The sequence below is a fragment of the Bubalus kerabau genome, chromosome 11 (assembly GCF_029407905.1).
Source record: "Bubalus kerabau isolate K-KA32 ecotype Philippines breed swamp buffalo chromosome 11, PCC_UOA_SB_1v2, whole genome shotgun sequence".
Classification (NCBI taxonomy): Eukaryota; Metazoa; Chordata; class Mammalia; order Artiodactyla; family Bovidae; genus Bubalus; species Bubalus kerabau.
Window position 1 is genome coordinate 24,110,207 of NC_073634.1, and position 13,909 is coordinate 24,124,115.

The 13,909-nt window shown below is 40.0% G+C and overlaps 1 protein-coding gene across 5 annotated transcripts in view; it reads right to left on the reverse strand.

Annotated features, from left to right (window-relative positions):
• DHX57 (DExH-box helicase 57) overlaps positions 1 to 13,909 on the reverse strand; it is a 65,721-nt gene that overhangs the window by 1,089 nt on the left and 50,723 nt on the right. For all 5 annotated transcript variants that reach the window (XM_055539857.1, XM_055539856.1, XM_055539858.1 and 2 more), the window contains 6 exons: positions 11,328 to 11,423; positions 11,159 to 11,242; positions 8,596 to 8,733; positions 7,882 to 7,956; positions 5,898 to 6,032; positions 1,406 to 1,606 (listed from right to left, as the gene is read on the reverse strand). In XM_055539857.1, coding sequence (XP_055395832.1) covers positions 1,406 to 1,606; positions 5,898 to 6,032; positions 7,882 to 7,956; positions 8,596 to 8,733; positions 11,159 to 11,242; positions 11,328 to 11,423 — 729 coding nt within the window. The remainder of the gene's footprint in view (positions 1 to 1,405; positions 1,607 to 5,897; positions 6,033 to 7,881; positions 7,957 to 8,595; positions 8,734 to 11,158; positions 11,243 to 11,327; positions 11,424 to 13,909) is intronic.

The following is a 13,909-nucleotide window of genomic DNA, read 5'->3' on the forward strand; positions in this document are numbered from 1 at the left end:
GGCTCCTCTGTCACATCTCACTTAAAGCAAAGATTAAATCCAGAAACAGCTTTTATGCAGTGTTCTGCATGTTAAAGCTTGGCCAACTTTTACAATTAGCTCTGAGAGGAGAAGCAGGAAAATTGAGAATTAAAAATGGCGGACATTAAACCAAAAAAATCTCTCTAACTTTGGAATTTTTATGCTTTGGTTGGTGAGGAGGTAGGGTGGGAGATAGCACCACATTGCTTGTGCTGATGTAGTGGCACTGTGGACGTCTTGCCAACATCTGTCTGGCTCTTCCTCCACTGTGTGGCAACCTTGGAGTAGACACTCTGATCTAATCGGCTCATGCCATGCACCAGAGTGAATGGTTCAGGGGATCCAGGCCTTAGAGGCCATGACATTATTCAGCGACAGGAACCGGTTTAGAAGAAGAGGTGTGCTTTCAGGAAAGCAGCGTTCTGTCTCCACTTGTGGGCCATATGTGCTGCATGGACATGCAGGAGCTACAGCCATCCTATACCAGGGGCCAGCCAGGCTTTTGTCGTTAAGCAGTTGAATCAAACCAACCCTGCCTGGCCCTCCTGACCTGTACTGTCCCATGTGGCTAATCTCATGACACATGAAATGTGCCTGGTCTTAACTGAGATATACTGTGACTATAAAATACACACCAGATTTTGAAGACTTAGTATGAAAAAGAATATAAAAATCTCAATTTTTTACACTGATTACATGATATAATTAAAACTTTTAAATGTTTTATGCTATATAAAATATATTAAAATTGTGCTATATAAAATACATTAAAATTAATTTCACCTATTTACTTTTTTTAAATGTGGCTACTAGAAAAATTCTTAGGTATGTGTCACGTATATTTTTCCTAGACAGTGCTGCTTTAGACTTTAAAAGGGAATTCACTGGTGTATTTTACTGTAATGTTTGAATTGGTGTTTCTGCCCCCTGCAATAGGAGATTAGAAGATTTCCAACAGATGCAAATATTAAAATTTTTTCTTGAATATACGCTCCCTTAAATGTTTTTTAGAGACTCCATATACTGAATAATTTTGAGACCTGAAAATAAAAACATTTAGACCCATTATCTTTTTTTAAAGGTGGCTGTAGAATCAGGGTAATTTTTACTTCTGCTCACCCATGTTTTCTTTGAATTTATATTTCTATAACAGAAAGCTTCAATACCTCACTCACAGCTTCTGTCCTTTCACACAACTGTCCCGGGCTTTCCCTCGCAGCGCACTTCTTCAGCTCTTACTACAGCTCCACCCCTGGCCTTACTTCAGCCTCAGTCTTGCTCAGTGTCCCCGGCACATGCATCATTCACTCTAACGCAGCTCTGCTGTCCTTGTTCCCTGAAGGAATGCCCTGTATTTCATATTATCAGAGCCCCTATCCCTTACCTGATGGGAAGCAGCTGCAAAGCGGATCCAACCATCATCCAAGGAAACAATAAACTCTCCCTTTTGGAGCTGCACATTCACTTGGCCTCCTCCAAACAAGACCAGTGGGTACACAGACACCATGCTGCAGTCTCGGATGAACACGCGACTAGTTTTGATCTTCTCGTGGTACACCAGGTAGGGACTGTCAAAGTGTCTGACCTGGAACATGACAGTGATGTCACTGGCGACATACGCAGAATCCCACCAGTCCCAGGGATTTACCTGTTACCTGTCCAGTGACTCCCCAGATGACCTTCAGCCTGTACCTTCCCCTGAGCGCTAGCCTTGTACTTGCAGCTGCCTATTGGATGTCTGCACCTGGACAGCTAAGAAGTATCTTGGACTTATGTTCAAGGGAACTCTGTGTTTTCCCATGCTTGTCGGGTTCACTATCTCAGTAAGTGAGACTCCCATTCACCTAGATGCTCAAGCCCCAAATTTAGAAGCATCCTTGATTGCTTTCTCTCCCTCACTCTATCTCTATCATCACTAAGTCCTGATGGTTCTATTTTCAAGGTACACAATGAACTCTCCACTTCTACAGCTACCACCTCTTACAAACCATCATCTCATACAGACCACTGCAGGGGCTTCCTATGTACTTGCCCCTTTGCATCCTCAGTTTCTTTTCCATACAGTGGCCACAGTGATCTTTTAAAAACCAGTTAGGGCTCAAAACCCTCCAGAGATTTCCCAAGGATTAAAATCTCAGATCCTTACTGTGGATTACAAGGTCCCACATGTCCTGATCCCTGCCTGCTTGTCCCAGCTCTTCTGTCACCGCCGCCCCTGACCTTCCCCCTCATTTGCACTGGCTGCCTTCTTGCGTTTGCCAGAACACACCAAATGCACTTTCATCTCATGGCCTTTGCACTTATTTCCCCGGCTTGGAAGGTTTTCTTCTTAGATACCTGCATGACTTGCCCTTTACTTCATTTAGGACCTGTCCAATTGTTTCTCCTCAGAGTTCTTCCCTTACCACACTATGTAAAACAGCCCCTCTTGGGAGGGGGAGGGGTAAATTAGGAATGTGAGATTAATAGATACCACTGTATATAAAAGATAACAAGGATTTACTGTATAGCACAGGGAACTATAGTCAATATATGTAGTAACCTATAACAGAAATGAATCTGAAGCTATATACCTGATTTACAACATTGTGTTAATTTCAACTATAGTTAAAAAAACAAAAACCCTCTCCTGTCACTCTCAATCTCTTATGGTTTTACTTTCTAACATCTGTTGTTCACCTGAGATTGTTGACTTATTTCTTGCCTGTCTTCCCCTCTAGAATGTAAGCTCCCTGACGGCAGAGACTATGTCTCCCTAGCTCATCAGCTGTCCTCCATGGCCTACAACGGTGCCTGGCACAGAGGGGGTGGCAGGTACTGACTGGATGCATGGATGACTTAGATTTACTGCAGAAATGCCATGGTAAACTCAGGATAGGAGTGGAGATAACTTGGGCCCCTGGTTGCTAAGTACACATGCAGTGGAGAGGGTAGATGATCTCCTAGTCCTCAGGCCCTTCTGAGCTTAAGGAGAGGTTTTTCATGCTTTGTTGACACTTCATTCAGTAGTTCCAGGGGTTGACCAGCCCTCACACTTCAAACTCTCTTCACTCTCTTTTCCTCCATCTCTTTATCGAGATGAAGCTTTGTTGAACATCTGCCTTCATGCTGGCGACGCACTGTGCTAGACATTGAGAATGTGGAAATGAATAAAATTCAATTCCTGTCTTCAGGAATTTCAAAAGTCTATGAATGAGACATACCATAAACCATAAAAGAATGTGATAAATGCAACAGTAGAAAAACGCATACTATACAGTGGTGGAACAGGAGTAAGAAGCAACTTGGAGAGGAGCACTGGGCTTGAAGGATAAGTAGGAGCCTGCCGGGGAATGAGAATGCCACTCCAGGCACAGAGAACAGTTCGTCCTGTGTCATGGCACTGGGAGATACTGTCGGTAGTCTGGTGTGGCCTGGAGCATAAACAATGACAGCTGGGTTGGGGGAACATGGTCTAAGGGGCTAGATGTGAAAGGTTATAGGAGAGTTACAGTAGACTCCACGTACAAAGAGACTCCACAGATGAAGAGTTTTAAACAACAGCTGTATATTGTCACCCTGTTTATTTAACTTATATGCAGAGTACATCATGAGAAATGCTGGACTGGAAGAAACACAAGCTGGAATCAAGATTGCCGGGAGAAATATCAATAACCTCAGATATGCAGATGACACCACCCTTATGGCAGAAAGTGAAGAGGAACTCAAAAGCCTCTTGATGAAAGTGAAAGAGGAGAGTGAAAAAGTTGGCTTAAAGCTCAACATTCAGAAAACGAAGATCATGGCATCCGGTCCCACCACTTCATGGGAAATAGATGGGGAAACAGTGGAAACAGTGTCAGACTTTATTTTTCTGGGCTCCAAAATCACTGCAGATGGTGACTGCAGCCATGAAATTAAAAGATGCTTACTCCTTGGAAGGAAAGTTATGACCAACCTAGATAGCATATTCAAAAGTAGAGACATTACTTTGCCAACAAAGGTTCATCTAGTCAAGGCTATGGTTTTTCCTGTGGTCATGTATGGGTGTGAGAGTTGGACTGTGAAGAACGCTGAGCGCCGAAGAATTAATGCTTTTGAACTGTGGTGTTGGAGAAGACTCTTGAGAGTCCCTTGGACTGCAAGGAGATCCAACCAGTCCATTGTGAAGGAGATCAGCCCTGGGATTTCTTTGGAAGGAATGATGCTAAAGCTGAAACTCCAGTACTTTGGCCACCTCATGCGAAGAGTTGACTCATTGGAAAAGACTCTGATGCTGGGAGGGACTGGGGGCAGGAGGAGAAGGGGACGACAGAGGATGAGATGGCTGGATGGCATCACTGACTCGATGGACGTGAGTCTGGGTGAACTCCGGGAGTTGGTGATGGACAGGGAGACCTGGCTTGCTGCGGTTCATGGGGTCGCAAAGAGTCAGACACGACTGAGTGACTGAACTGAACTGATCTGATCTGATGACATGAACAAAGGTGTGTTTTGTAAAGGTGGGCTTCCCTGGTGGCTCAGACGGTAAAGAATCTGCCTGCAGTGCAGGAGACCTGGGGTTCAAAAGACCCCTGGGGAAGGGAATGGTAGCCTTCTCCAGTATTCTTGCCTGGAGAATTCCATGGACAGAGGAGCCTGGTGGGCTAAGAGCCTGCGGTCCAAGAGGCCGCAAAGAGGTGGACATGACTGAGTGACTAACACTCATGACATGATCAGAGATGTGCTTTGTAAAGGTGACTCTGGAAGCAGTAGTATAAAGGGCTAGAGAGCGAGCACCGGACGTAAGATTAGTACTTCAGGCAAGAGACAGATGTCTGGGGTCTGAACTGAGGAAATGGCAGCAGGGACAAGAGAAGTGGGCAAATCTGAGATATGTCAAAAAGGTGGAATTACTGGGACCTGGTGACCAATCAGATTAGCATCAGGAGAAAAGAAGCAGGGTTTCTGTGACTCCAGGGTTCTGATTTGGTTCCATTTCACCAAGAGAGGGAACAGAGAGCAGTGAATTCAGAGATAATGAGTTTGGTTTTTCAGCTTTTGAGTTTGAGGTGACAAGAAGGCACCCAGATGGTGATTTCTAGCAAGAACTCAGAGAAGAAACCAAGGATGAGAGAGATCTGGAGTCTGTGTCAACATGTAGGTGGCAGCTGGTGTGCTCTGGTGGTTCAGGAAGATTATGTGCCCTGCAGTAAGAACATGAGGACAGGGACAGAACCATGATTTCAGAGCAAGGGAGGGGAATCTAGTAAAGGAGCTAGAAGGGGATGATCAGAGAGACAGAAGTGACACTTCAGAAGCAAAAAACATTAAAGATAGTCTCAAGGCAGGGAGGCCAGCAGCGTCATATACTACATGAGTCAAGAATGACGAGAAGCTGGAAATTTGTTCCCAAGATTTGACAACTTGCAAGTTATTCACGACTTCTGATGAATTTAGTGGAGTGATGGGAGCAGAAGGCGCCCAGCAAGAGGCTGAAGGAAGAGTGAGAGCTGAGAAGCCTGGATCAGAGAATAGGTCAAGGCTTCTTAAGGCACAGATAGAGGCAAAGGATTACATCATGACATTTTAAGTCACTTCTGCAAAGAAACAATTTTGTATCTGAAAGCAGGCTTAATAGTTCAATTTCCAGCACATCTGTGCTTATTCAACCTTCTCCAAGTCAGCACCTAAGGACAGCAAGTGATAGAACAAGGTTTGGGTGAATTAAGGGGCTGTTTCTGCCCCAGGACCTGCCACATGTAAAAACAGCTGACCCTTGAACAAAAAGGCTTTGAAGCATGTGGGTCCACTCAGATTTGGGTCTCTCAGTAGCTAATACTACAGAACGAGACCATCTGTGTTGGCTGAATCTGTGGGTGTGGACCCTGACTGTAAGTTTACCCAGCCGTCCTGACCTGATGGTTCACCGATGAAGGGTGAATGTGCACGTATCCATCACTCTTGGTGACAAACTTCACCTCATCTGATTTCGGCTGCATTCTGACAGCTCCAGTACTGGTCTTCTGAAATTTCCCCTCTGGGCTTTTCACCTAAACAATACATAGTTATAAGAAAAAATATATATATGTACTTCCATTGTAGGGTATATCCCGACACAAAACCAGTCTTGTTTGAATGCCTTTGCTGCGTCTTCCCTCTCTCTTAGTTTCCTTTTGAAAGCAGTATAAGCATGCTTGCTTTCTCTTTTCACCCATGAAGAAGTGTGGATATAAGTGTGGTAGTCCTGGGTGACTATACTACACACCAGCCACGGGGGGAGAAACCACGCTGATGTTTCAGCTGCGCACTGAGTATGCGGGAAAGAGATCCTGCTGGCAGCACTGGCCAGCAGTCCGCTGACACTTCCAATACCAGTCCAGTACTTCCAAATGAATTTTTCAAAACAGTAAAAAAAAAAAATTCTATGAATGAATAGATTGTTTCACTTGAAACAACTGAAAAGCTTATGTGCACACACAGACCCCCATATTTACTGTAGAAAGTAACAGGACTGTGTAACACAGGGGACAGTATTCAGTATCTTATAATAACCTATAATGGAAAATAGTCTGAAAAATATATATAACTGAATCACTGTTCTACACCTAAAACTAACACAATACTCTTAATCAACTATACTTCAGTAAAAAATATACATATACTAGGAAGAATCTCTTGTAATCTTATGATTAAGAAATAACTATTTGAGAAACACTTTAGTTTTCTATTAGATTTTCATAATTTAGAAATGGAGACAAACAAATGATATAAAATGTATACCAAAACTAATATAGGATCATTTTCTGTATTTTCCTAAAACATAATTCTAAATTAGCTCACTGTAATGACATATAATAATTTAGTCAATAAATTCCCTATTATTGGAGTTTTAGACCATTCATTCTAGTGCTGTTTATAATTGCAAACGTTCTCCTAGCTGTATCTTTACATAAATATGCAATTATTTTCTCATAATAAATCCTTAGAAATGAAACTGCTATCTAGAAAGGGTGTATCAACTTATACTCTTACCAAGAGTAGAAACATTCATTAAAAAAAATTATCAAATCACAATCACCCAAAGTCCACAGTTTACGTTAGGGTTCACTTTTGTTGTTGTATATTCCAAGGGTTTGGACAAGTGTGACACGTATCTATCATTATGGTATCGTGCACAGTATTTTTACTGCCCTAAAAATCTGTGTTAGGCTTATTCATCCCATCCAGCCCTGATTTTTTAACTGTCTCCATTGCTTTTATTTTAAAAAATCATCTGGAGAAGTTGCAAATGGTTTTGAAAGCATGCAAGCACTAAGCAAAACTAAGCCATAAATGAATCCACAGATGTCAACTGAGTATATAACAAAAAGTTAATGAGAAGTGCTTCAGTACTCTGACAAATTCACATTCTAAGTTTGACAGGGATGAGATGATCAAACCGCAAGTAAAAGTCCAACAGTCCATTCAGGTATGGTTTCCAGAAGAGATCACAGATGTCCCATGGCAAAGCACTGACTTGATTTTGTTCTTATCTAATTTTAGTCCAGAGTAGAGGGCATAATGGGAGTTGTAGTAGAATCAAATTTCGACCTAACCCTAGGTTAGTTATGCACAGACGGGCTGACAGTGACATTTATGCCCATTTTGAGTTCTGGAATGTCATGTCAGAAGGATTAAAAAGGCACCTCATTTTATATAATGAATGTGTTCTTGAAGATTCTATACCTAAACACATTTGGGGAACTGAAGGATTGGAAATATAAACTAAGTTTAAAAGGCTGTGTGTGTGTGTGTGTGTGTGTGTGTCTTTAGATGATTAATGTGAGTGTCTTAACTTACATCTCTCGGCTACAAATCAAACAAACAAGAAGTGGGAGGCCCAGGAAAACATTCTGTTACCTGCACTACATTTGGATACAGAGCAGCACACAGCATTGCTGATATCAGCTTGGGGTTCTCAGCATTTGAGTTTGCCTGTGAGAGAAATACAGCATTAATCTTATAAATAATGTGGCTATTTCCATCCATGCCTTGGAATTTACTATTATATTTCTTTTGACTTCTATCTTAAAAGCATCTGAAAAATTATTTCTAAGAAAGCAATCTACTAGACTACATTCACACAGGACCCATTCCAAGAAGCCCACAATTACTTTCAAGATCTCTGCAAAGCAGTTATAAAGCCAGTGTTCCTAAGGATCAGTGGAGAGAAAGATTCTGGTTTGTGAGATGTTCACAATTTCCAGAAAGTAACTGCACTGAGAGTGACATCAGGTTCATTTTGAATTGTCCTTCTTATAGTTAAATATAAAACTATCCTTGGTTTGAAAAAGGCTGGTCTGATTAATAAGACTTTATTGTAAAGTCTGTTCTATCTCCGATGGACTCACCAAAATCAATGTAAATAAAACAAACATAGCAAAAGCAACAAGAAACAGAAAAACCCTTGTTATTATGAGTGTTAGTTGACATTTGTGGAAAGAAGGAAATCAAGAATGCCACTAACCTATTGTTCCTAGGGCTTACGTGAAGAAGGCCTACAGATATTCCTCAGGTAATAGACTAAGTATATGGTCATTAGAGAGAAATAAGAGCTAACTGCACGCACTTTACCTCTTCTCCTGTGGCATCCAATATACCATCTCCTCCTCCTTGGGCTCTTTTCTCAATTTCCCTTGCTCGGAGTCCCTCCTTAACAAAGCCTATGTCCGATAACAGTTCAGTGAACTGTCGTTTCAGGCTTGCCATTTCCTGAAACAAGTGGAGAAAGTCTTGAAGCAGAGACACTGACACATCAAAGGCAAGAATGACTACAAAAATGAATTACTTCAGTGGACAGTGGACTCATGGGTTTACCAGACAAGTATGAAGAATATCTTGTCTGTTCATTCCCAGAGGGCAGTTTTCACTTATACAAACCAGCAGACAGAGTAAAACTGTTACATAGAAATTCACAAATTTCAGAAAACCCAAAGATCATTTAATTGTTAATGATGTTTAAAAAAAATTGACCGGATTTTGCACAGGTCTGATTTTTTCTGGCAATGCTTACAGCCAGAAATGTAGCTTACTGTGTTTGGAACCCTAACTCAAGGTGCTGTGACCCTGTTCATTTTTCCTACTTCCTTTCTGCTGGGGTCCTTATAGTGCCTTCTCTGAGCTTAAAGTGGTTGGTATCCTCTCTCAATGGATGCAGAATACCCACTTCAGAAACGTTCCCTTTCTCTTACCCTGTGGACTTGCTGGCTCACATTTTCCCCTGGGAATAGGAATACTATTAAGTGGTTTAGATTTACACACTCTTTCTGTAGCTGAGCACAAGTGTGAGAATGAAAAGCACAAACCTGTTTTTGGCTTCTGTTCAAATACTGGCTGTCTATCAGACAACATAGAAGCAGATGACGCCAATCAATGGTACTCTGTCTCTGATGACAATTGAAGTGTTTTCTTGGACTGTCTCAAGTACAGATGGATAACATGGCAAAAATACAATGCGATTCAAGTATCCAAGAGTTCTATTTCATGACAAGCTTTTACTGATATCTTATTAAAACTAATTCTACACTCGAAGCTGGAATTTAGTGAAAAGAAGTAATGGATGAACCTCATAGATCACTGAAAAATCTAAATACAGCCTAAAGAAAAAGATTAAATTTAGTAAATATATATATAATTTAAAATATATGTTTTACATTTAAAAGTCTTAAGGACTCAAGGAAATATTTATTATTGTGCTTTACATATAAAATACCTTTAGACCAGTGGTTCTCAACCCTTGCAACATATGAGAATGACTTGTTGAATTCACAACAAGGAGAATAAACAGATGCTCAGGCCCTACCCCTAGAGATCCAGATGTAACTGGCCTGGGGTGGAATTTGGGCATTTTGCATTTTTTTGAAGCTTCCTCAGGTGAATCTAATGTGTGGCTGTGATTGAAAATCACTGCTTTTGTTATACTTAGATTAGAGCCACAGCCTCTGTCTTCTCCAAGTGTCTCTTTGTAGTACACCTAAAGGAAGAGTCAGACACGACTGAGCGACTTCACTTTCACTTTTCACTTTCATGCATTAGAGAAGGAAATGGCAACCCACTCCAGTGTTCTTGCCTGGCGACTCCCAGGGACGGGGAGCCTGGTGGGCTTCCTTCTATGGGGTTGCACAGAGTCGGACACGACTGAAGTGACTTAGCAGCAGCAGCAAAGGCAGAGAAGGAGGAAGGCAAATACTGGGATGGTTTTGAGGTCTCTTACTTCACTGTCAATAAACAAACTCCTTCATTCATGCATTCAATGAATTTTACTGGGCATCAACTATGTTCTAAATACTCTTCTAGGCACTGGGGATATAGAACTGAAGAAAACATAAAATCTCTGCTCTGACGGTCCTTACGGCAGAGAGGTAACTAGCTGTCAGGTATGAACATTAGTTTTGTGTTCTATTCCAAAACATATCTAATATGGAAAGAAAGTCCTTCCACCTCCCTAGCCCCAAAATTTGAGTGATATGGAGGCTCTATAAGTATATACACCGCTATTATTTTGGATTTTCATGCTACTATGGAAAGGGGCCTAAAATATTGTCACAACAGAAGACAGAGCCCTGTCTATTATTACACAAAAGATAATAAACCTTTCTTGTGTACTCATTGACACAGTAGCCTCTGATGGACAGAAGAATTAATAAAGAAAATCTGGTTCACTATTTGTTCTTTGGTTTTAGGGAGAAGGTAAGGGGTTTGGGGATGGTCATTGATCCCTTTGAGACTCAGTGAAAGCTTTGTTCTCTTTCTCCAGAATAGTGCACGTATGTATAAGGGCGTGACTTTGCAAACAATTTCAGGGGGTTATGGATCCAGGTTAAGGATGTTTGGTATAATCACTGAAAAAAGTGACTTCTAGTAAGCAGTAATCTTCAGAATGGCTACATTCCTGTAGCCTCCACGTAAGTTAAACACAGATTCACTGAGAAGAGGAAAAACGGGTGAATTGAAAGGTTCAGCACAGAAGGCCTGACGTCATAGTTCAGGAGTCTGTTTTACACAGCTGGTGAAGCCAAGCATATTCCAAAAATAATATTTTCAATGTCAAGGTAGGACAGGCGAGATGAAGCTGCAGCACCCTCTGTGCACTACTGCAGTAAATGAATGGAAACAAATCTCCACAGAAACAGCTCACCTGAAGAACTCTTCCTGACAGGAAGTTTTGTCTGCAGTAATTATAACTTGCACGCATACCTTCTTTCATACTTAGTTGCCATCCCTAAATTTTGGAGAAAACCAAAATGTTATTCTGTCTTTAGTGCCAACTCTGGTAATAAACCTCAGCTATTAGATTATATACTTACCTTATATGCTCGTAGAAGGGCCAGATAATCACTGTTTGCAAATGCAAATTCTAGCTTTTTCTGGTTAGCTTCCTCTTTTTTATCCCAGGGAGATACCTAAAGGAAGAAAGCCAGGTTTGAAGGACACATTTTATCCAAGGTTTCAAGTGGCATTTTGCTACTGCTGAAGTCAGGTGCTTGGGAAGTGTGTTGTGTGGGTCAGAGTACAAAGTGGGTGACTGGTTAAAAGTAATTACGGTGGTTAAGTGCCAAGCCAACAGTCCTAATTGTCTGTGTGAGTCCGTTTGCCCACTCAAAATGACCTCTATTGGGTCTTTTACTTCCTAGTGGCAAGATGTCAAAGAGCTACTCATTCTAAAAGCTACATCTAAAATCCAAGATTCTGTTAACTCTGTGATATCTTCATTTTACAGACTCTTTTTCATCTTTTATACTTAAGTCTCTCCTATTTCTATACCCATAATTCATGCTTTTTCCTCTTAAAAATACAGGTTCTCCTTTTCCCTAGAAGTTAGTGACATTAGCTGGGAACTTAATTTTCACCACCTTCTTTCATGTAATATACACATGCATCAATACAAGGTACACATGCATCAATACAAGGTACACATGTATCAATACAAGGTACACATGTATCAATACTAAAGGTACCCATGTATCAATACTAAAGGTACACATGTATCAATACTAAAGGTACACATGTATCAATACTAAAAGTACTAGCATGTTACACTGAGGCCCTAGTATCACACTGACAGTCAATCTAAACCAACTATGGTGCTTCTTTCTAAATCTGTATACCTGCACACCTTTATAGCTAACACAGTAATATTAAAATTTTATTTATTTCTACTTGAAAATAAAATTTCTTCCGTTTTAGGAAAGCTAGTGGGGAAAGGATTACAGTTGGGAATTAATATTATGCTTACAGAACCCAGCAAAGGACAGGTGTTCAGTTTTGGCTAAGGGTGACACCAGTATTTCTAATGAACAATTTCTATATTCCAGTAAAAGAAAACAGCCAATGAGAGGTTATTTAATTATGTGAGAATAGGCAGTGGAGGTCTTGCTCACATCAATACTGACTGCTGCTGAGTAAGCAACATCACCTAGTCTGGTCCTTGGTTTTGTTATCTGTTGTTAAATGAAGGGGCTGAACTAAGATCTTTTTGTAGATTTGTGAGTTTACAATTCCATGATGTATAACATTAAAATTGAAGAAAATTATTACATCTATCTATTCCCCTGTCTATCTGAGATAAGCCCTGGTGAAAATAAAGGCAGAGTGACACTCTACCCAATAACAATAACAATAATTCATTCTCAAGTCTACATGGAATACTTCCCAGGATAGAGCATATGCTTAGCCATAAAACAAAGATCATAATAAGTTTTAAAGGACTAAAATAATATGAAGTATATTCTCTGACCACAACAGAATGAAATTAGAAGTCAATAACAGGAAAAAATTGGGAAACTCATAGATGCATGGACATTAAACAACACATGCCTAAATAACCAATGAGTCATAGAAGAACTGAAAAGGGAAATTAGAAAATACTTGAAATGAATGAAAATGAAGACACAACATACCAAAACTTATGGGATGCAGCTAAAGCCATCCGTAGAAGAAAATTTATAGCTGTATATTTCTATATTAAAAAAGAAGAAAGATCTCAAATCAATAACCTAACCTTTCACTTTAAGACACTGGGAAATGAACTAAAACTGAAACAAATAGAAGAAAATAAATCACAGAAATTAATAAAATAGAGAACAGAAAAACGGTAAGGAAAATCAATGAAATCAAAAGCCGGTTCTCTGAAAAGATCAACAAAATTGACAAACCTTTAGGCAAGCTGATCAAGAAAAAAAGAGAGAAGGCTCAAATTACTAGAATCAGAAATGAAGAGGGACATTACTACCAGGCTCTCAGAAATAAAAAGGACTATAAAATACTATGAATGTTTGTATGTTAATAAGTTAGGTGATTTAGCTGAAATGGACAAATTCCTAGAAAAATGCAAATGACTCAAAAAGAAACAGATAATCTGAATATACCTATAACAAGTAAAGAGGTTGAATTAATTATTAAAAAAACTAACCACAAAGAAAAGCCCAAGTGACTTCACCACTGAATTATATCAAGCATTTAAAGAATTAATTCCTCACAAAATCTTCAAAAAAAAAAAGGTGGCAAGAACACTTCCCAAATTATTATGATATCAAAGCCAGATAAAGACATCACAAGGAAGGAATACTACAGACCAGCATCTCTCATAAATGATATAAAAATCCTCAAAACACTAACAAAAAGAACAAAATTGGAGGACTCACACTTCCTGATTTCAAAACTTACTACAAAACTATTCGAGTTTTGTATTTTGAATTAAGACAGTGTGAAACTGGCATAAGTAAACATATAATTCAATGGAATAGAACTGAGAATCCAGAAATAAAACCATGTATTTATGGTTAATTGATTTTTTATAAGAGACAAAGACCATCCAATGGGGAAAGAATAGCCTTTTCAACAAATGGTGATGGGACAACTGGATAGTCACATGCAGAAGAATGAAGTT